Source organism: Eufriesea mexicana, unplaced genomic scaffold (assembly GCF_001483705.2).
Source record: "Eufriesea mexicana isolate 0111107269 unplaced genomic scaffold, ASM148370v2 scaffold382, whole genome shotgun sequence".
Taxonomy (NCBI): Eukaryota; Metazoa; Arthropoda; class Insecta; order Hymenoptera; family Apidae; genus Eufriesea; species Eufriesea mexicana.
In genome coordinates this window covers 1881455-1906503 of record NW_016908540.1, presented here as the reverse complement: position 1 = coordinate 1906503, position 25049 = coordinate 1881455, and the positions used below count along the sequence as shown (strand labels likewise).

Sequence of the window (25049 nt, the reverse complement as noted above, 5' to 3'; positions counted from 1 at the left end):
TTAGAATTGGTATTTGATTTTATTACCATTGAATAAAATCCAAGAAAAATTCGAATTCTTAAATAGCCAAACCTCTAATCTCATACAAACAATCTACTTCACAATAAAGAATGGAAAAAGAATTATAAAAATCCTGAAATATAACCAAGTCTTTAACTACATTAACCAATGTCCACATAGTTTGTCCACCAATTTGTCCACAATTGGTCCACGCAAACAAATTTCTATAAGAAGAAATAATGAAGACAATTACCGAAATCTTCAGGTAATTAAATCTGCACTAATTAACTGATCCAAACATACAAACTTCTTCAATAAAAGAAAATAAAAAAAGTTATAGAAACCCCATTAATTTCACACCTATGTATATCTTCCATCATAATCTTTCATCGAAGTCTCCACCACCCTTTGGGACCCCATTCCCTGGCAACCACCCCATTGCCCATCCAGTCACACGAAAGTGGAGAATTTAACCAGTTAGCTGTGGCGCCCCCTTTTGAGAGCGCGCACCTATATGTGTCGCGAAAATCGAGCGATGACGAGTATACTCGTCAATCACAGAGTAAGTGTCGCTATTAAAATATTGGATCAAAAAGATGAGTTTATTTTATAAAATTGACAATTTTATTACTAATATTTACTTATTTGAATAACATCTATTCTCTTATTGGTTAGTCTTTATGTTAGTTTTATTTATCTAAACATCTTGAAATTTGAGAATATATTTAATTTTTCACAAAAATTTAAATAGCCAATTATCACTACTTTTTACGCACGAGGAGTATACTCGTCATGACACAAAATCCTGCTACTTCTTCATGACGAGTATACTCGTCAATCACAGCTAACTGGTTAAATTGAGATGGTCAGAAATCAACCTCTCTTTTTTATTATTATTTAATTGTAATTTATCTGCTGTTAACCTTTTGAGGGTGTTTAGGTTAATTGGTGTTTATTATAGGTGTTTCACGTTTTATATATATTTTGCTAGTGTTGAAGACCGTAAAACGGAGGAGAAATCAAGCTAATAAATATTACGAAGATCATTCGCGTCCTGGAATTAATCCCATGGCGAATGCAAACGGCGCTAGGTCTGCTCTTTTCCGTTTCGTTTCATTCCGTTCCAGCACGTTCCGTTCGTCCAGCGGACATATTAGGCTACCTGAACTAAGTGACCGGCAGCTACGAGATATCTGGGCGTTGATTCGTTCTTAGGAAGCCTCTCTCCCCTAGATTTGCAGGAATCTAATGCCGATATTAAGCGACCGGTCCCCGGGGTTGACGGGGTTCGTTATTCTTCGAAATAGTTAGCCCCCGTCCGCAGCGAGACTCGCATTCCTTCGATAATCGATCGCTGGTCATACGCTGAGATATTCAAGCGGCGATTTGTTGCCGGCCTCTTCCTTTTTCAACGCGTGTCTTCCGCTTTTTCCTTAGGCGGCTGATTCGTTATCAGGTAGCCGCTCGATACAGGCTCGTTTCGGTGTTTCTTTGTTCCATGGGAATATTAATTCGATATGCGTGTTCCTGTATTTTTTCTTTTCTTTTTCTTTTCTGGTGCGAGTGTGGAAGAGTATGCGTTTTATTTTTATTATCTTTCGGGTTTGTTAACTCTTTTCTATCGCCAGAGTTTCATTTTTAAGGCTATTTTTAGTTAGAATAATTTATATTATAATATTTGTTGCTATCTGTTATTTTATTTTGGATATTTATTAATTATTATTGCGTTTCTTCTTTTCTGACGCGAGTGTAGAAGAACATGCTTTTTATTTTTATTATCTTTAGGGTTTATTATTTATTTTTTATCGCCAGAGTTCCTTTTTTAAGTGCATTTTTAGTTAGAATAATTTATATTATTGGTTGCTATCTGTTATTATATTTTTGACATTTATTAATTATTATTACGTTTCTTCTTTTGTGACGCGAGTGTGAAGGAGTATGCCTTTTATTTTTATTATCTTTTGGGTTTGTTACCTATTTTCTATCGCCAGAGTTTCTTTTTTAAGGGTATTTTTAGTTAGGATAATTTATATTATTTGTTGCAATTTGTTATTGTATTTTTGATATTTATTTATTATTCTTGTAAATCTTTCTTCTTTTGTAACACTAGTATGGAGAATAATGCTTTTTATTTATTTTATTTTTCGAGTTTGCTACCTATTTTCTATCGCCGGATTTAATTTGTTAGGGTTTCGTTTAGAATTCTTCGAGATTTTTCTGTCTTTTAAAATAATTGATATTATTTGTTGTTATTTATTATTGTATTTTTAATATGTATTATTTATGTATTTATTATTGTGTTTTTCCTTCTTTTCTGATGCAAGTATGGAGGACTATATATTTTATTTTTATTGTCTTTTATGTTGTTACATATTTTGAATTGTCAGAGATTATTTTTTTGGGAATTTTTTAGGGCCTAGTTCTTTGAGATTTTCTTTATTCTTTGGAATAGTTTATATTATTCATTGCTACTTGTTACTGTATTTTTGATATTTATTATTTAACATCGTGTATCGCTTAAAACTCGGTTGAGAATTATTTTCGAGAATTTCTTAGATTTACTCTCTTTCAATTTAATCAGTTTTCAATTGTTTTGATTTTTATTATTTCTTGCTTTCGTTGCTTAATAGTTAACATCTATTATTCTTTGTATTTACTGCTACCGATTTACTTATTTATTATTCCATAGTTCTATTCATTAGATTATTACTAGGATTTTTGTGGAAATTATTTTTTAGATTTTTGTGGATCTACTTTTCTACAATTTTTCTACTGCTTTGGATTATTTTTTTAACACTTGTTATTATTCGTTATCATATCAGAATCATATTATTACAATAGAATTTACTAGAAATTATTTTCTAATTATCTGTAGATGAACGCCATTATAATCTCTTTGTCTTCTCCACGTTTATTATTTCTTGCTACCTATTTATTATCTATTACAGCGTCTTCTTTCCCTTATACAAGTGGAAATGCAAACTTGATGTACCGCAATACCATTAACTCACGGTTCAAAATGCGGAGGTTGCAAAAGAAGAGAATTTTCTTCGCATTAAGAATCCTGGCAATTTGGAAAAATCCGAGATAAATAATGGAATTGCGTAGCAGAGGGCACGAAATGCAATAAAAATTAGTAAACACGATATTTCATACCATTATCGATACATTAATCATTGTTGGATGCGGTAATCGCTAACGCGGCAATGACTGATGAAGAATGGTTTCCGCTTGCAGGGCATAACCACATCAGAAATCCAAGTGTACCGGGTGCTCTCAGTCAGATCGATAACAAAACCCTTCAATGGTTCGGTGCCACGGTTTCCGCGTCGTTCGAAGATGGAGGACCCATAATGGTGAGTAAATCTACCAAATTCTCTTCATCCACTTTCAAATACCTTTCCCACTGCAATTATACTCCTCAGACTCCTTTTACATCGCGTGACAAATTTTTGAAAATATCGATTGACACCGACGTATATAATTTGTTTTAAAAAAGTAATTTATTTCCTAATATTAAATAAATATTTTATTCAATTATTCAAAAGTAAACGAATATATTAATATATAAAGATAACGCCAAGTATATTTTCTCTCAATTCTTCATTTATTTATTTATTATTTTTTGTAATAAAACTTGACATTGAAATTAAAAATAAAATAATCACATTGTAGTAAAAAGATAATTAAATCGTTTGATAAAAAAATAATTACGTTATTAGATTACTGGGTTATCGGCCTAGTTAGATTATTTGTAGTTGGCGAAATTTATAGCATTTCCCCTAGTAAATAGGGGAAAGGGAAATATATACTACTATATAGGATACGTTCGGTGTTCCCTTTTTATGTTCCAAAGGAGCTTATGAAGGTACAAAGCGGTAGTTACGAATAGTCGAGGGGGTCTTGTGAGAAATTACAGGCGTGTATGTTCTTAGAAGACCGTACCTTCTATTTCAGGAATCGAAAACAAACGAATTCTGGTTTCGTTCTATGTTTCCGCTGGATGTCTAAACGTCTTGCTATTATATCGGACCATATATAGTTACATCGATGGTTGATAGGGTTGTGAAGCTTATCTTGATCAAATAAGCAACGAGAGTGTAAAATAGCGTGTGGAAAGGGTCAGAAAATGTTACAAAATAATTCAAGGAATACACGTACTTTCAGAACCCCGTATAAGACTTTCAAATCACTGAATTTCTCTAGAAAATTATTTTTGATTCTTCCCATAAGTTTTTCGATGGAGTTTTGAGTATATAATTTCTAGACAAAATTCCTTCGGAAAATATTTAACAAAATTCTACAGTCCTACGTGATACAGATTTTTATTTTATTGTATTTAAATTTTAATCACTCGCATAAGTCGAATTTCAGATTTCAGTTTAGAAGAAATAATTTCTTAATTAACCCTTTGTACTCGGCGATCTTTTCGTTGCAGGAACATAGTAATTCGGAGACTTGCTGCCATAAAGTTGACGATATTTTCAAAACGGTAAATAAGAAGTGCAAATTAATAATAAAACGTAGAATTATTTTACCTCGATATTCCATTCCTCGATATTTCGTCGTTGGGAAATTTTAAATTTCCCAGATATTAATTAATAACGATCTTTAGAATATGATTAAATGGCAACTGAGTCGCCTCTCGAGTTCAAAGGGTTAAATTCTCTTCTATTTTCTTTTCTTCTTAATTTCTCAATTTGATTTTCTAATTACGAAATCACAAACTTCCTCAAAAAATTTTTGTATATTCTTTATGTTATTTTTCCATCGTTTTTAAATATACCTGCGTGTATATGCAACTATAGTACAAATGATCCATTCCAGTACGCCATCTTTGCTTCCATAAATGTAAAGTTCACGTTCCAATGAGACGTGCAATGCTAATGTGATCAGGACCTCAGCGTAAGTGCAAAGAACTCCCGTAATCTTTCCATCGATTGCAACAAAAATCCCTAGATTTCCTATGCAACTATTTCGCATATGTCCATAAAAGACCTCATCTTTAGCTTCGTAGACGCAACTCACGCAATTCTGACGAATACCAAATGTAATTTAACCGTAAAGATCAGTTACGATCTTTCCATCAATTGCAACAAAAATCCCTAGGTCTATCGTGCAACTAGCTCATACGTATTCTATTCCAGAAATGCAAAGCTTGCATTCAAATCAGCTGGACAATTGTAATACATTTTACATATCCATTTAAACGTAAAGACCCCTCGCGATTTTTTTGTCACTCATCCAACAAAAGCCCCTACATTTACTATGCAACTATTTTATATGTATCCTATTCGAGCATTCCTTCACTGCTTCCATAGATGCAATACTCGTACTGTAGTCAGACATACATACAATACTAATGCGATCCAGACGTTAGCCCGTAATGGCCCCTTGCAACTTTCTATCGACGGTAACAGAAATCCCTAGATTTACCATGTAACTATCTCACATGTAGTCATTTGGTTCTATATCTGCAACAGACGTGTTGCAATCAAACGTGAGTTTCGAATACGGTATAAATATCAATTTAAACGCAGAGACCTCACAAAGAGTTGCATTACTTCCAACAAAAATTCCTAGATTTACCACCTAGCTATAATTCACGTGTATCTATTCAAAGTTTAAAAATTTCGCTCTATACATGCAACACATCCATTCTCATCGGACATGCAATTCGAATACAATCTAAATATCAATTTGAACTGAAAGATTTCTTGCCATTTTCCATCAATCGCGACAAAAATCCCTAGATTTATCATGTAACTATCTCACACGTATCCTATGCCACGATTGTAAAGCTCGTATTATTAGTCGTGCAATTCTAATACATTCTGAACATGGATATAAACCAAAAAACCTCTCTCAGTTGCCCATCAATCGCAACAAAAACTCCCTAGATTTATCACTTATCTATTTCACACCTATCTCATTCAATGTTCTTCATTTTCCATCCTCAAATGTAACACACGCATTACTAACGTGAGCCGGACACCAGCTTAAGCATAACAAGCTCTAGCTATTTTCCATTAATCACAACAAAAATCCCTAGACATGCCACTTATCTATTTCACACCTATCTCATTGAAAGTTCCTCATTTTCCATCCACAAATGTAACACGCGCATTACTAATATGATCCGGACACCAGCCTAAGCATAACGAGCTCTAGCTACTTTCCGTCAATCCTTATAAAAATCCCTAGATCTGCCACGAACGTAACTATTACACGTGTATCTTTTCGAAGACCCCAACTTTGGTTCTATGCATTGCAACTAGACTTGCCTTTCTAATGCAGTCCAAATATCAATTTAAATCCCAAGACCTCACACGATGTTCCATCAATCGCGGCAAAAAGTCCCCAGATTTACCACGCAGCTATTTTACACGTGTTACACCCATTCGACCATTCTACTACTGCTTCCATAGACGCAACACTCGCACTGCAATCGGACATGCAATGCTAACTCGGTCCGGATATCAATCTGAGCGCGAGGATCTCGGGCCCCGAAGGAGGGTCGGTCCCTTCTTTTCCACCGGGACGCGGCCCCTATGATGTACTGCCGCCCCTTATCTTTACGTGCGTTGCACTTGGGTCTATCCTGTACGCATGTGCGGATGCACATCACGCGCGACTGCGGTGCGCCGTCGGGATGATTGAAGGGAAGGGAAAAAGGAAAAAGCCGCAGGACCGACTGCCCATTTTTCGACCAGTGAATTTCCAGGGTTTGTTTAGTGCTTTATAATTGGATCCAGAACGCTGGTTATTCTATTCCACTACTAGTTACGTGTACTCTGGACTTCTAGAGACTACTTGTGCGGCATTTGTTCCTTTGAAATTGTTTTTTAATCGTATTGAAATTTATTTTTATTTTTGTCCTTTTTATTTCCTATTAGGATTGGCGTGCATGTTTGAATATTTGGAATCGATTTGTCGTACGTTTTTACTTTGGTATGAGATATTCATGAATTTCAAAATAAATAGGTTTTTTAATATCAATGTGATATTGGAATTTTCTATTCCTGTTTTATTCGAATCTCTTTCGGTCAATCTCTTATGAACGAAAAACGAGGTAACGGTACTCAGAATATACAGGATGGTGGACAATTGGTGATTTATCTTAGCAGAGATGATTCTACACGAAAAAATAAATCGATAATATAGAATGACATTTTTGCATAGCAATCCTCAGTTTCGAGAAAATCGACTTTACATATTCGTCGGGGCTGCATGCGTTTGATTATGTTTTCACTTAGCAGATCTCGCTGTAAATTACTGTCTTCATAAATCTATTACAAATCTATCCAACAAATTTGTCGTGTTCATTATATTAAAAAATAAATCTAATAATAATCCAATAATAAATCTTAAGTAGAGACGTTATCAATGCCCACCCAACAAATATTTAAACGCGATTTTCTCGAAAACAGAGCCTCGTAGCAGAAAATGTTATTCCACATTTTCGACGTATTTTTTCACGAAGATTCGTCCTCTGTCCAATTATACCATTAATTATCAATCTCCTTGTATAATAAACTGCTAGAAACACGACCTAAGCGAAAATATATGTATATGAAAGTAACCAAATTTTTCCCACTGTGTCTATCGACATACATTCGCAATCGTGAATCAAGACATCCTTCGAGAAGAAATTTGTCTCGATCACTCTTCTCCCGAACAAAGTACTCGGTGACACACTTTTACCAGGGGACAGAATCGTTCCACCGTTGGTGATACCGTATCCGAGATGACTAAATGCAGCTCTCGGACAATTCGTTCCTCGAATTCGGATTCCTCGTAGAGAAATCGGCGGTATCAGGCCGCGCAACACGGGCCCCCATAAATAAGGAGCTGTTCTCCTACGTGAGAGACGTATTAGCGACGATTATCGTTCCCATGCTCGCGTAATTTTCGCATAGCGAAACGTCGACGCGACATTCTCATCCACCCCTGGCCCCTCCCCGGTATTATGCGGGAATTATCTACTTACTCCAGAATGCGAGTGCACGTTCCACGGTAAATGCCACGTCGCTTTTTCTCTCTCCTCGCTTTCTCCGCCCGGACACTCGTGATACGCGAATTAAAGATAAGCGATTATCTGGATGGATATACCTGCCTCTGAGTCTACGTGTCTGTGCACGCGTGTATGTTGGTAAGAGATTGGGATTTTGGTGTAATTGTTCGTTAAAATGGTTACTCTGACCGAGATGGTGATGAAAGTTCACGTTTGAAAGGGTTTGCCAGTGTTGGGAGTGATTCGATGTTGAATTATTTATTTATTTGTTTATATACAATTAACGGGTAGTCCCATTAGTGTACGTTTGTAAATTTAACAAGTTCTATATTTTATTTTGAGAAATCCATCCTCACTTTTAGTAACCTCCATAGAACAAGGATAATTTTAGGACAAATTTTATTGTATTCTAAATTGTTATTTAAAAAATTTTTGCGATGAAATAATTGTATAACGAATCATAAAATTTGTAATAGTATAGAAAGAAATTAACCTCGGTTTATATTCTTCTTCTATAATTTTCATCTATTTATGTGAAATAGGGTGTGTTCCTTTTGAAAATGGAAAGATATTTCTATTCCTTTCATACATTCAAATCTGGTGCTAACAACTGCCTATCATGTTATATTTAGCAGATAAATCTATATAAAATATCACTTTCTCCTATATTTATACAAGTATTCTAATAAAATATTGCAATATAATTCCTTCTCAATATTTATTTATTTGTATATAATTAGCGGGTAGCTCCATTAGTGTACATTTGTAGATTTAACAAGGTCTATGCAGAGGACATTACATATAAGAAACGTTACATATCAAATATGAATGAAGAAGTGACAGTATAAATTAAACATATTTAGATAATAGTTTATGAAAGAAATTGACAGATACAGTGAAGAAATCTAGCTCGACACTGGTCCTTCCTGCAAATTCTGTTTACAGGGTCGGTATTGGTGTATCTGGAAGTATATTTGCAAGGCAGGAATGATCGCAATGACCTCAGTGATGTAGCAGGCGAATAAAAGTTGATAGAGGAAATTAGTGCGGAGCAATTAATGACGTCGTTAATTAATTTAAATAAGAATAGTAGATCGAAAATCGTCCTACGAGCTTCAAGAGATTTCAGGTTTAGTCTTTTTAAGATTAGTTCATAATCGTGATCGTTAAAGTCCATTCTGTGCCCGGATTTATAAGCTGCAGACCTCAGAAATTTACGTTGAATTCTTTCTATGCTAATTTTATATTTAATGAGATTAGGAGACCATATTGTGGAGGCATATTGAAGACGTGATCTGACGAGAGAGCAATAGAGTAGTTCGATGCATTGGATATTATTGAAGGTCGTAGCACGTTATGATATTTCTAGGGATTTTTTAACACCAAAAGTACGCATTAAGTGAAAATGACTGATCTCAGAATTTTCATTCTTGCAATTACTAAAAATATATATCTGCTCCTAGAAAAATGTATGTCCACTTAGATTGAGATAGAATTGTAATTAATATATTTACTTATATTCATCGTACCATTGAAATTACTATTATTTATGCCCGCTATATTTAGGTACCCATTAAATATCCTTGATGATGAAAGATTGACGAAGTTGAAATTTTGTAGGTTTGTACGTGTCTCACGTAGAATGATTAAAGCGATATTTATATAGCTATAGTGCGTTCGAGAAAATAAGGCACATCGTGTTTACATTCTCACTGCTGAAAACTATGATCGCTGATCTTCACCATCATAGGCCAATAGCAGTCACTGCCTGTGATCATGTGAGTATTAGTGGAGTTGATCAGCCGTGAAGATGTAAACAGGCTTTGCCTTCTTTTCTCGAACGCACAGTACCTTTAAACAGGACACCCTGTACACCAGACGCTCTTAGATACAACCATACCAATTTTAACACACACCTTTTTCATTAGCTATTCATTTCTCCTAGCTAGTTAGTCGACATACCCTCCGGCAGTAGCGATTTGAATACATGAAATCCACTCGTACATTAGTCAATAACCAGGTCAAGCATCGATACTCTCAACGCCGGAGAACCAACGATGTTTAATTTTTCTCCCGCACTGGAAAAAAGATTCGATTACAGGAGGTTAACTCTAACGCGTAATTGACGTTTGGAAGAAGCAGCTCGCCCGGTAGGTAAATTACAGCTCGTTGGCAGTCACTCGCCGGCGAATTGCATAATTCCCCTGCTCGCACGATCGCCGATATCATCGTACGGTCACGCCTGTCAAACAGAAGCGTGTATTCACGCCGCAACGTTAATACCAGTTCCACGGTGCCTTCGTTCTTGCCCGATGCATCAGAGTGAATTACTCGCACCGAGAAAACCGGCGTCCTGCAGCGCTCCACGGTAGTTTGGTCCCGCGATGCGCGGACCATGGAGAGACGCCCCGACACTAGCTCCCCCACCGAACGCTCCGCCATTCATTACCGACGCGTATAACCCTCGTCGAAGCTTTCAACGACGCGTATCGAACGGTTCGCGATTTGTTCGCGATATTCTATAAGAAGCACGGCGATATGTCTGCTGGACGTGCGTCCGCGTTTTTTCCCTTTCATCCCATGCGTGCACGACGATGGTTATCGATCTTCGTCCGCTAGGAATTGGCGGGAAATTGAAACGGAACGAGCTCGAACGTTGCGCGTATTTATATAGATACATGCCAGTTGTATTTCTGGAATGGTAATTTAGGAAGATCGTCGTTGCGGATTTTATTGAGGGTGTTTTGTTAGGGAGAAGTCGGATCGGTGTTTTTATTGGGAAGTGGAGAGTTTGTTGGTGAAACGTGTGGTGGTTTGAGGTACGTGATATGGTATGTTCTTAAGTTCTCGAGAGTGGAATGAGTGGAATGCAGGTACCTGAAATATCTAGAGCAGAAATCAATAATAAATAAATGAAAACCTAATTGGGAAACGAGAAATGAGAGAAGAGAAATAAAAGTCCCAATGAACAGCGAAACGAAAGCATGATGAAATGAAAACCAAACAAATGAAACAATAAACCCAACGATGAGATAATTAGGAGATAGAGGAAATAAAAACCCCGACGAATAATGGAATAAAAGAATGAACCAAATAAAACAAAATGAAAACCCAACAAGTGAGACAGAAAAACAAATTCAAGAAAAACAGCAGGCAAAACCAATAACGAAAAAAACAATTTATGGAATTCTGTATAAAAGAAAAAAAACTATAATAATTAATTAAAAAATTATTATTAAACTTTTTCTGAAGGTCAGAGCGTGGGTGAGTGGACAGTGGTCATCGACTACCCCAAGGGTCCAGTCAATGACCATTGGCCATCTCCAGTCATCAATCCCTCCCCCCCCCTTGGGGCAGAAATTTAGATGTGATCACTGTGAAATCGAAACGAGAAATGAGTTATTACTGCGTTCGCGCGGCCTTTTTATAGCCCCCGATGGGCCGAAGATCCACGAAAAATCACGATCGTTGCCGATTTTGTGAATAATTACTTTTCTCCTATAATAATATCAAATTTAATGATTTTTTCGTGTCTACCATAAATTTATGATTCGTGCAATTTATTAACAATAATTTTTATAATTTTTATATTTTTTTTATATACTATATAAAATAAGTTTCCATGATATATATATGTCGATATATTTTTATTTCCTTTGCATGTGGGAGTGTTTTATTATTTATAGAGTATATATTTTATTACTTACATAATAAGAAAGATCAGGTTAATTAAGTGTCATTAATTAAATCACGATTAATTATAATACTGTGATAGTAATGTTATAAAAATGACTTTGTGAATTGAAGAATTTTATTATACATGTATTATAGTATATTATACTAAATAATATACTTATTATGATACGGTTCAAGTCAATTTAAAGAACATAGATGTACCTCAAACAAATATAATAAAGCGCCTAAACATACAGCGAGATACAAAGCTAACATAGAAAGAACACATACAAAAAGAAGAAAAAATAGAGCAAGTAAAGACAAATAGAAGATAAGTGTGTTGGCTTACAGACAAATATCCACAACTAAATTCTGGAAATGAACTTCTCGTATACAAAATGGAGCCCATTTAGCATATAGATTTGAGGAACAGCATCTAACAACTGCATAAAAATAATTGTTGTTAATGCATTGTCGTTGTCAACTGTCAACGTTATTGTCAAAAAAAATTGTCAATGCATCAAGATACATTCGGATATAGAACTCTGGAAATTAAAATAATTAAAGAAAAAATTGAAATCTCCTCGGAAAGATACAGGCCCCGTTTGGACAGGCACCCAAACAATCCAACAAACAAGAAGTCCGCATAAAACACACAAAAATTATCTAGCGTGGTGACCACAGTGTAGCTAGCTCACATTTAGGTATGATTCCTTGGAAGAGTACTTTCTTGTTAAAGTAATCAAAGCGACAAAATAATTTTAATAATAAATAATATTAATTAATAATAGCGTTTCCTGAAACAAATTGTAAACTAACTGGGGGATGAAATTCTATGAAAGTGACAAAATAATTTACCTAATGTTTCCTTAAACGAATTGTAAATTAACTGGAAGATGGAGTTAAAAAAGGAAAAAATATTAGAATTTGTATATATTTAAATTAGATAAATAGTAATTTATCTGAAACTTTTAATCTTCCTAATATCAATATCGAATTCTGACACTATGTACCGGGTGTTAACTATTATTACACGTGTATATAAATAAATTAGACGGAGGAATAAATGTATTGTATTGTACTAAATTATAGAATAAATACGTCGACTAAAATTTCAGTTTGATTTAAATATGCTTGCAGTTAATACAAAGCACACATATATTGTCTGCAGTTGACCACTGTACCCTACTCGCTATCATGGAGGTTAATCAACTGGCACAGTTTATTATCATTAAGCATATATGTAATTTATCCATGTTCCTCTATGAGTGTCACACAAAATTCCATATTAAATACGTCTCTTCAAATAATTTCTAATAAATATGTCCAACGATCAGTTATGGCGATCTTCGCGTTTAAGTCTTGTTAAACGATCAATAATTGACACTCAAACAGTGAGCATTAGTTAAACAAACACACGACACACTATAGTCTTTCTGCTATTGGATAACGTAATTCAATTTTACACCTCATTTTTCATTCTTAAGAGGGAACAAAAATATTATTTTACAATAAATTACAAAAAAAATTATATTATTCTTTATAAATTTTTTAATTTAAATATTACAGAAAAATATTTTCACTTTTACGATATTAACGCAGTTATAAAAATTTAATTCGCGTAAAATTGAAAAATTAATTTTGATTAATTAATAATTTTGTTTATTATGCCACTGACAAGTATGAAAACAATTTTCTATTCGTAACGACACTTTGCAGAAACGTATACTATGAAAACTTAGTATATATTATATAATTTTTATAATATATTCATTATCGTATGCTTCCATGTAGTCCCCACAGGATAAGTATAAACATATATTATGACACATATATTTAGTTTCTTTTCTTTTCATAAACATACGATAAGTACCAGTTCTATTATTTTGATTAAATTTCTAAAACAAGAAAAAATGTGAAATGCTGTTAATTTTCTAGTATATCATTAAGAAAGGGTCAGTTGATATGGCACACATAAAAATACTGTAACAAAAAGGAATTTAATCTAACGTTAAATTGCGTCAACCATAACTGGAAACAATATTAAATTTATTATCGAGTAGTATCATTCATAAATAAATTATTAATATTCCTATTTTATTATTTGCTTCAAAATAACACGAATATATAAAATAACGTTATCAGAAATATGTCTGCACATAAGGATGAATATGTTAATCACGGAAACACACGAACTCTGATGTTGAAATAAATAAATTCCATCGCACAGTAGACGAAGAAATGCCAAACATAATTGAAATTCGATTCCCAGGGATGGTCGCAATAATCGAAGAGGCGAAATACCATGGGAGAGTATAATATTCGCATTTTTCACCCGTGTTGCCGAAGAAACTTTTAATTTTGGAATTCAGGCAATTAATAAAGAAATTAAATGGGTATATCGAAAGAAGGATCGATCGGGGCTTAAATCGTACAATTTCGGTTAATTAACGAGCCCATGGACGTAGGGCTGATCCTTGTCTTTCGGCACACATCAAACTCGCAGGTAGACGTCACCGGTACGTGACGCGAATGATCATTGTCCGGCCATATCGTTTTAGCGCCATAGTCGACGTGTCGAAGCATTCGGCTGGATTACGCATGAACCTCACGTATCCACCTCCGGTCGTAAAAGGAGACAGGACGGGCTTCTACTCGGTCACACTATTAATTAACAAAAACTTGAATCTCTATATAAATACCGTTCCCGAAATTCCCCGCGTGGTAACTTTATACCGAACCCCCGAAAATTCTTGGCTCTTCATCGTGTTCTGTCTCGGGAGAAATATCGTGGCTAATTTGGAAATTAGCGTTTGGACATTGCAGCTTCTTTCGGCTTTGAATTCTTCTACTTAACTCGAATGTTATTTTTGCCTTTTTCAGATGTTGCAATTTTGGAATTCTTGTGCTTTATTCGAATGTTAATTTTTTTTCTTCTAGATATTGCAAATTTGGAATTCTTCTGCTTTGTTCAAATATTAATTTTTTTCCTTTTTGAAATGTAGCAATTTTGGAATTTTTGTGCTTTATTCGAATGTCAATTTCTTTCCTTTTTGGGATGTCGCAATTTTGGAATTTTTGTGCTTTATTCGAATGTCAATTTTTTCCTTTTTGAGATGTCGCAATTTTGGAATTTTTGTGCTTTATTCCATCGTTAATTTTTTCTTTTTGAAATGTTGCAAATTTGGAATTCTTGTGCTTTATTTGATAGTTAATTTTTTCTTTTTGAAATGATGCAAATTTGGGATTCTTGAGCTTTATTTGATCGTTAATTTCTTCTTTTTAAAATGTTGCAAATTTGGAATTCTTGTGCTTTATTGGATAGTTAATTTTTTCTTTTCGAGATGTTGCAAATTTGGAATTCTTGTGCTTTATTGGATAGTTAATTTTTTCTTTTCGAGATGTTGCAAATTTGGAATTCTTGTGCTTTATTCGATCGTTAATTTTTTCTGTTTGAAATGTGGCAATTTTGGAATTCTTGTGCTTTATTCGAATGTTAATTTTTTCCTTTTTGAGAGGTCGCAATTTTAGAATTATTCTGCTTTATTCAAATATTAATTTTTTTCCTTTTGAGATGTCGTAATTTTGGAATTCTTGTGCTTTATTTGAACGTTAATTTTTTCTTTGTTCTTCGGTTTTCGTTTTCCTTTTTTCCTTTTTTCTTTGAGATGTCAAATTTGAAAATCCATTTGTGTGGTATTATTTTAGTAACTGGATATTGTATTTCCTTTTCCATATATTTTCTTCCCTTTTTAATTCTAATAAAATTAATATTTTGAAAATTCATCGCTTGTAATAGAATCGAATGAAATAGAATTATAGTCATTATTGGTTATCACATATATCTCGTTTATATATTTTCATGAAAAAGACTCGATTTCCTTCTTAATTACAATGGAATATTAAATCTCTTCAGCATTTCTGCTGAATGATAATATAACATGAAAAATAAAAATTTCCAATAAATTTGAAAAAATTCATCATAGATTCTCATTTCTTTGTATGATAATTTGATTCAGTTTCTACACAACGTTATATATTCATTTAATTATTAATTAATTTATTTAACGTTTCAATTCCACGAAGCTACATCGAAACGGAAAAATGGCGTATCGAGTTAATTCAACACTTCCTGTTTTCTTTCTTAAATAAACTGCCCTTGTATTTTCATTTACCATTTGACTGTCGTTGCACGGTTTTTGCAACTGTCCAATTCAGCGATGCTTCTTCATTCCTTTCTTCCGCATCGTACTTCTGATCTCTTTCGCGATCCGCCGACGTTTCGAAGATACAGCTCCTTGATTGCTGCCAGATGTTTCGCGCTTCCGACCTTTCTCTCTTTTCTCCTTTCTCCAAATAAGAGAATCGTGCTTTTTTCCCATGCTTCAGACGAATCTTTGTCAGAGCAGACCGTGCACCGACGAAACGTTGAATATGTGGCCAAAAAGGTGGAGAGATTTTATTGTTCCCTCCCGTGCGATACAAAAACTGGAATATCGCGATAATTCCAGCACAGAGTTAAAGAAAAATACAAATTTTATTCATGAAAAGTAAATAAATCAATAAAATACAATTTTCTAATCGTAGTTTTAGTTTTTTAATATTGTAGTTCTATAGTTCACAGATAACTTTTGATCACATCAGAAATTAGAAAATTTTCAAAGATTAAAAAAAGAATTTAAAGAAAATTTTTTGAATAAAAAGATATTAACGATAATTTGATGAAAATAATAAAATTATTACTCACATGATATATGCAGCATTTCACCAAATAGATAAAAATATCACATAGAATATTCCTTCATGAGAAGTTGGTAAAATAATAACAAGAATCTATCACCATTTCATATATATATATATATATATAAAAATTCAAATTTCGATAATTCCGACATTCCTCTTCTCCAAAAGCCAAGATTAAATAAAAGAAAGCGAAGTGTGCACAAAAGCCTGTCGAAATTCAATCGATCCTCTTCCTCGACGTCCGGTACAAGAACCGCAACAGCAAACATCGACAAGAAATTTCAAACCGAGCGAATTGAATCGTAAGATGTCAATCCCTGCCAAATACAAAGATTCCAACGCGGCAATTTTAATAGCTCCATAAAAATTCGTCTCACCCCATGAACTAAATCGCGAAGCTTTAACTCAAACGTTGGAAAAAACACGCGATCTCTCGTATTTGCCGCCATGAAAACCGACCCAGAAACCGCGAGCGCGTCCCTGTCTTCAAAGAAAGCGCGCGCAATTTAAAACACATAAATTACAAGCGCAATAACAAGCTCAACAACACGTCCGGGGAAAAAAAGGAAGCAGCCGAAAAACCGATCTTTATTAATACGTTACGTGGCGAGATAAAAAGAGCTGGGAGAAGAAAAGGTTTCTTTTTCCATTGGACCGGCCAGAATGGCGGCACGCTTCACCTACTTTCCACGCGGGGCGCAACTCGCGGCCATTGCAAAACGAACGCGACGACAGCGCCGCGGAGACAATGACGGTCGGGCAAAAAAGCCACAGGCGGAGGAAAGAAAGCACGGGACGGCAAAAACCGTGCACGTACACGGTCCACGGGGTCCGAGGGAACAATCGGCAACGATAAAATACGACGGGACCCTCGCGATAAAGCCACGTCGTCGCGGGTCCTCGCGGGGAATCCTCCATGGCAAAAACGCATCGATTAAAAGCCGGAGCGGACGATGTCCGGCCCAAAAGGCAACCATCGACCCCGTCGACCCAGCCTGAGAGCAGAATCTTGTACGAAATTCGTGTTCCCTTTCCGGTTTCATGGAAATTTCTCCGCGATGGCGTAGGTGAGCCCCGATTTAGGAGACGAGTTTTCGAGGTTAGAAATTGATGGCTTGGGTCGGGTTTTGACACGTTGGGAGGTCTTGGATATGGGGATACTGTATAGAAATCATTGTAAGAGGCATGGGGATTAATTTTGGAGCTAGTGAATTTTTATCGTAGTAGAGGTTAGGTTTCGCGATTGGATTCTTTGGTAAGTCGTGTCTGATGTCTCTTTAGGTGAATAATTACGAAGATCTGTGTAGGAATTTTACCTAATCCTGTTAATATTAAAAAATCAATAATACATTTGATTTATTGGATAAAATTTTAAATTTATTAAATTTCTATTTATTAATGGTGAAAAGAATAAAATTATAATTGAGGAAATTAAACCTAAAACTCCTCCTAATTTATTAAGAATTGATCGTAAAATTGAATAAGCAAATAATAAATATCATTCTGATTTAATATGAAGAGGAGTAATTATTGAATTTGCTATTCTAAAATTATCAGGATCTCCAAAATAATATGGATATTAAAAATTTATAAATATAAAAATTGATTGTAAACAACTGTTGGGAAAGAGCGTTATTTTTGCGCAACTAGTTTCCATAATATTTATTTAATAGAAATTAAATTACCGAATTGAATTTTCAGTGATTCTAAATTTCTAATGCGATGCAGTTCAACTTACTGTCTTTCTTTTCCCCTATTCGAGTATTAAAAGAAATTAGATTATAAATATCACGAAGTTGCGAGGAGCATTTTCTCTCATGCACTGTAGAAAGTTGTTTAAACAAGACATAGAAAATTTATCAATTTGTCGTACCTTCAACCTGGAAACATTATCTACACAAAGAAGAATAGCTGACCATAGTTTTATCTTTAATTTAATTAATAATCACATCGATTGCTCCTCTCTTCTTACGCAAATTAATTTCTACGTGCCAGGACGTGTATCGAGATCTAGAGCAGGTTTTCATATACATATATCCAGATCTACATATGGATCAATTAATCCAATTTATCGTATTATTACTGACTCAAACACTCTTTATAATCGTATAGATTTTCTTATGGGTCTTTACAAACTTTCAAGAGACAATTACGGATGATTATCGATTAAAGCTATTCCTCCTGAACAAAGCGTTTATAAGCACGTCCCTTCGGTGTTATATTATGTATAATTTGTTTACTTTCCTTCTATACGTGAAATTTTATGTAAATGGGCTACGGTCCGTTTATGAATAAAATAATAATAATAATAATTAAAACCTTGTTGAACTATCTTTCAGTACCTGTTCTATTATTTTGATTAAATTTCTAAAAAAGGAAAAAAATGTAAAGTGCTGTTAATTTTCCAGTATATCATTAAGAAAGGGTCAGTTGATATGGCACACATTGCATTAGCCTCAAGAAGCACTGAAAATTGTATGTTACGGTATATTAAGTCACGTACTGAATGTACCCCTTCTAAATAATAATATTAATAAAACATTAATTGGACTTTATTTTACCAAATATTGCGTTTCCTGTTAGAATTTCGAATGAGTTTATTTTTTAACTAAAGATTTCTCGATTTAACATAACTTTTCCATCCGTTTTACCACTCTTCCTCTACATCGATCTCAAGTTAAATATTCTCGTTGAAAATAGATTTCAGGTACCTTAAAACTCTCAAATCATCGTGATACCTTTCCCCAACAAATGACCCAAGACCCTCTCTCCAACGAGAGCAGTTTTTACCCCTGAAATAAGGAACGAGTGGATCAGAACCCACCCGAGGAGCAAAATCCTGTGTGAAAAATTCGCGTGCCCTTTCTCTTCGACCTTCTGCTCATACGCGGTTCATCCTTCTGCAAGAACGTCCCTTTTGGGGATCAGAATGGTAGCCTAGGCCCTGAAACTGGCGGGATCGATGGGACCAAGGTAGATCGAACGTTTGTCGGCCGGCAGAATGGAAATACCATTGTCAGACGGAATCGACGGGACAATGTTTGAGAAATTCTCGTGGTCGCGCGAGAGATACTGTGAGAAGCGGTTGATCATTCTGTCTTCTGGCTCCCCGAGAGGGTGTGTGGACGTTGCTCCTCTTCTTCTCTTTTCCGTCGGTTTTGTCTCGTGGTAGGTACGTGTTGCTGGCCGATTGCTGCGATCTCCTGTTCCCTTTCTTGCTGGAATTTCGTTGCGGTTTCGCTCGGAATCATATGGCTGTGCGGTTGCAGCGGAATTAAGTGGATGTTGGTGACGATTTATGATAGACGCTTCGACGCTGGATTTTATTCTGTGAGAACGGTGGCAGGGTGAAAGGATCCAGAGATATTTTTCTCTCCGGGTATATGTAAAAAAGAAGACATTGGAAATAATTGGGATTGCCTTTTAATGGATCGGTTTTTAGACTCGCTGAAAATTTAGGATTTCATGCAGCGTTCTTGTGCCTCTGCTGAGTGAGGATTTCGCAGGTTCTCGTGCTGGATAATGAATCGATGGGAATGATGAATGCATTCTACGAGTGAGTCGTAACTCGTTATAGTTCGTGATAAAGTTTATCGTAATTTATGACAACGAGTTATTTAAATAGGACTAAGGTGTGGTAATGGTTGACATAGATTTTTGAATATATATTTGTTAATATAATAAAGGAGCTAGAATTTAGGATTTCTTATTTAGTGTTCAAAAAATATCATCAGCCTTATAGCAGAAAATTTTTCAACTCGTACCCTTCTTTAGCTAAAAAATCGTCGATCGCAAAGGATTAAACTGTGTGGAGCTGGCTAATGGTGGAATTTGGAAAATTTTTACGGGAAGAGAACTGTCTTTTCTTCTTCTTCGAAGATTGTTAATTCTATGACGAATAAGCGTGGTAATGGTTGACATAGATTTTTGAGTATATATGTGTTGATAGAATAAAGGAGAAAGAATTTAAATTGAGATGGTCAGAAATCTCTCTTTTCCATTATTATTTAATTATAATTTATTTCGTGTTAACCTTTTAGGGGTGTTTTATACTTTTCGTATTAGGTTAATGGGTGTTTGTTATGTTTTGCCAGCGTTCAAAATAGTAAAACGGAGGAGAAATCAATCTCTCTTTTTTATTATTATTTAATTGTAATTTATTTCGTGTTAACCTTTTGTGGTAATGGTTAACATAGATTTTGAATATACATGTGTTGATATGATAAAGGAGTGGTGTCTGTAAGAAAGGGATGAGTGGGACAAGTATGCATGGGGTGCTAATATCTAATGGATTCAAGTTATCGTGATAAATGAGTATGCGTGTAATGATCGAGGTGTTGTGTGAATTGTGTATGTTCATGTAATGTATGAAAGTAGAAAGAATAATCCAGAGAGATTAAGCATAGGTCAGTTTTAATTGAGTTGTAATAGTGAAAATAGATGTGTGCATGTGATTGCGAGAAATTAATTAGATTTATACTTAGTATTTTTGTTTGATCACTTTTGTAATTAAAGAAAGAATTGTTCTTATTGTTATTGATATTTCATTTGTGAGCATGTGATTGCGAGAAATTAATTAGATTTATACTTAGTATTTGTGTTTGATCATTTTTGTAATTAAAGAAAGAATTGTTCTTATTGTTATTGATATTTCACCCACAACTAACAAAGGGGAAAATGACATTGTGAATATTTAAAATAGCAAGAATAAATATTAATATAAAATAGCAAATAATTTAGATTGTTTTTTAATAGAACTGTGTTTCTAAATTATTAAAAATTAAAAATTGGACCTTGCCATTAAATAAATATTCGTGAAGACTGTATATGTAATATTGGATCAAAATAACACTTAAAATTTACTAGATAAATTATAATTTCTTATTGTAGTTTGTATTAAAAATTGTAGCCAGAAGCAAATATATAAAGAACAAGGATAAAATGGCATTGATATTTTAGTATTTCAATTGTTGAGAAGAATAAATATGATTATTAATTTCGAGGAAAAATTATGTCACAGAAAAATGATTAAATAAATATGGGACTAAGAATGAGATTCGATTGGACACGAATAGTATAATTTTATTTATACGTCGAATATTCCTTTTGGGCAGGTTGCTACCAAGAAGGAGGAGCCAAAGTAGAATGGCACTGTGGATATTTAAAATAGCAATAATAAATATTAATATAAAATAGCAAATAACTTAGATTGTTTTTTAACAGAATTGTGTTTCTAAATTATTAAAAATTAAAAATTGGAACTTGCCATTACATAAATATTTGTGAAGACTGTATATGTAATATTGGATCAAAATAACACTTAAAATTTACTGGATAAATTATAATTTCTTATTGTAGTTTGTATTAAAAATTGTAGCAAAAAGCAAATATATAGGGAACAAAGATAAAATGGCATTGAGAAAAATAAATATAGTTTTGTTAATTTCGAGGAAAAATTATGTCACAGAAAAATGATTATGGGACAAAGAATGAGATTCGATTGGACGCGAATAGCATAATTTTATTTATACGTCGAATATTCCTTTTGGGCAGGTTGCTATCGAGAAGGAAGAGCCAAAGTAGAATAATGCAAGAGACGGGGACAATGCGCATTCCAGTCGTATGTTTTGTCGACGGGACAAATTGCAACGTCCATTAAACGCTCGCTTTTTATCGCGAGGGCCGGGTTTTGGTGCCTTTAAGGTCGTTTTCACGAGTCAGCTGCCTCACCGATTCTAATTACGATTAGTATCCCTTCAACAAAGGCGCATGAGTGGAATGATTTATAATTCAGCGTGTAATATCGCATTTTCATTATACAATCCCTCAAAAAAATGGAAAGAAATCACAATTAGCATGGTTCATAATTCTTGACATTCTTGGCTAATTATTTTAGTGTCATCTTGTCCGAATTTGTGTAATAAAAAATATGGATTTCAATTTAAAAATTTGGACGTAAATAATAGGTATCGTACATATTTGTTTGTTGGTTGCAAATAATTTTGGTTTGCAAGATTTATTGTTTCATCTATATATTTTACGATATATACATGTTTTCACATAGATCCTTATTCATATTACATATATAGACAGATCTTTTAATCATTTTTATAGGACATAGGTATGAGAAATATAAAACTTCTGAAAGTATAAAATATAAATAAATACAGAATATTACTCATAAATGAATTAAAAACTTTTAATTACTTTTGATCAAATTAATTTTTTTTAATTAAAATCTTTGCATAGTGAGAATACATCCAATTATTAAATATATAACAAATTATAAATTAGTATACAATGTAACTCGCAAATAAATTAAAAAAATTTAATTACTTTTCATTAAATTAATTTTTTTAAATTCATTGGCATAGTGAAAGTCCATCAAATTATTAAATATATAACAAATTACCTAAAAAGTGACACAAAGCTATGAATAATAATAGCGAATATACATCCATAAAAAGGAGACCAATTAAAATAAAAATACTTTAATGCAAGGGTAATTAAATTCACACGAAATACTTCACATACATTTAAATACACGTAAAATAATTCATTAATACTCCTCTTCTTAATACAACACGTATACCAATACATGTACATAAAACACACATGTACACGCATACTTAAATACACACAGGAAACTAATAACAAACCTCGAATAACAAATTACGAATTATCCACTTCAGATTTCGAATTTCGTCCATTGAACGACTACGAGGCTCTCACAAACCCACCCCCACTCTTTCTCCCATCCACGACTGCTCAAACACCTTCCCATTACCAAAAGCATGCAGAAGCAAAGCAAAAGGACCGAGCTGGTACAAGCAGCCTCTCTTTGTCCCGGATATTGGCCACCGGACCCTTACAAGCCTGCCCATAATGTAACCCATTGCTCGGCCATCAAACGTAACACGCCGCGGCCATAGGGGGCGCGATAACTCACACCTTTCTCCTCGCGAATCTGAAATATCGCACCCGGTATTCGCGACATCGAAACGCATTCGCAGAACCCGAAGACGACCCTCCGCCTCGTGTCTCTCCCATCTTGCGACGGATCCTCCGGCAACCGCCCCGTCGGGACGCGAATTTCCGAGCAGCCCCCGTGTGCGCGCGGTGTATAAATAAAGGCAGTGACTCATTGTCAGTGCGAGGTGAGTCAACGTACGAAACCGAAGCGAACGCGAAACGCGTCTTCCGTGCTGTCCTCTCCGCTCCGTCCGGTGGCCGCCGCGCGTAAATATCCGTCCGTGGCTCGTCGCTCTGTTATCCTGTCACAGGGCAGAGCTCCCGGTTCCAAGGCGAAGCCAGGTGAAAATATGGCCCTGGAGAGCAGGGACAAATTTAGCCGGGATATTTCATTCGGCCACCGGCTGCCGCTGCACTCTCTGTTCGTCTTCTTTCCAGTTTTTACAAGAGGATTCGGATGGTCCGGAGGTGTGTAGAGGTGCTTTGTGTTTCGCGTGGCGAATTACTCCAGTACTCGGTTGCATGTTATCTTTCCTCATGTTTTATGTTCTACGGGGTTTCTAAATTGACAACTAAGCTGTGCAGCGGATTAAATAGAAATATGGTAGATCGAATCGAAAACTGGGTTTTGCTGAAGGATTAGGTTGATTCAAACGTAGACTAAGCTCAAAATTGAATGTAATTGAAGATCAAAGTTAATTCGAACCTAACCTAAATGGAATTGACACCCAATTTGAACTAAATGTGACTGTGTATATAACTGTGTAAATATAACTGAAACCCAATCCGAATCTGAGTTCTAGGCAAAACTGTTAGATTAAACAGAACCTAACCTAGACAAAACTGAAAACCAACCTGATCCAAACCTAACCATCGAAATGGAAGCTGAGAGCGACTGGAACCAAAAACTGACTCAAATCTGAGTATAATCGCCTAAACCTAACCTCAAAAATCTGAACTTAACTCAAACCTAACCATGGAAACTTGGATCTGGTCCAAATCGACAGTTAAATCTGACCCAAACCTAACCTAACCATAGAAACCCAGAACTAACCTCAATTAAAATTGGAAATCAACGCTAAGAGCGACTTGAACCCAAAGCTAACTCAAATCCGAATATAATCATCTAAACCTAACCTCGAAATTCCGAACTTAGCTCAAACTTAACCATGGAAACTTGGACCTAGTCCAAATCGACAGTTAAATCTGACCCAAACCTAACCTAACCATAGAAACACAGACATAACCTCAACTAAGATTCATCCACACCGATTCTCTTCTTCAAATGCAATAATGCAACAAAATTTCATTTCGCGAGACCACTAAACCTCCAACCATAATTCTCCATAAATACCTACCACGAAGATCAAGCACCATTCTCTTTACCGTTCCAAGTGCACAGTCTAATTTCTCACACTTTCATCAACCACACTTTTAACTCCCTCTTCCATTCATCCGCCATTTCATCCCATCTACCGATCCACCTCGATCGTCGATTTGATTCCAGCTGTTAAATAAAGTATCCTTGGCACGTGACGCTTTACGATCGGCCATTACCAAGCGGTTTGGCTTGCCCCAGAATCGACCAAGGACCTCCTTCAGTGCCATTTTCCAGCAGCACCTCGGCTCTGGGTAATCCTCGCGG

The 25049-nt window shown here is 34.9% G+C and overlaps 1 protein-coding gene across 1 annotated transcript in view; it reads left to right on the top strand.

Annotated features, from left to right (window-relative positions):
• The window catches only part of if (integrin subunit alpha inflated), a 202400-nt gene that overhangs the window by 83769 nt on the left and 93582 nt on the right, over window positions 1–25049 (top strand). The window contains exon 3 of the mRNA XM_017896747.1: window positions 3238–3356. Within this exon, the coding sequence (XP_017752236.1) occupies window positions 3238–3356 (119 nt within the window). The remainder of the gene's footprint in view (window positions 1–3237; window positions 3357–25049) is intronic.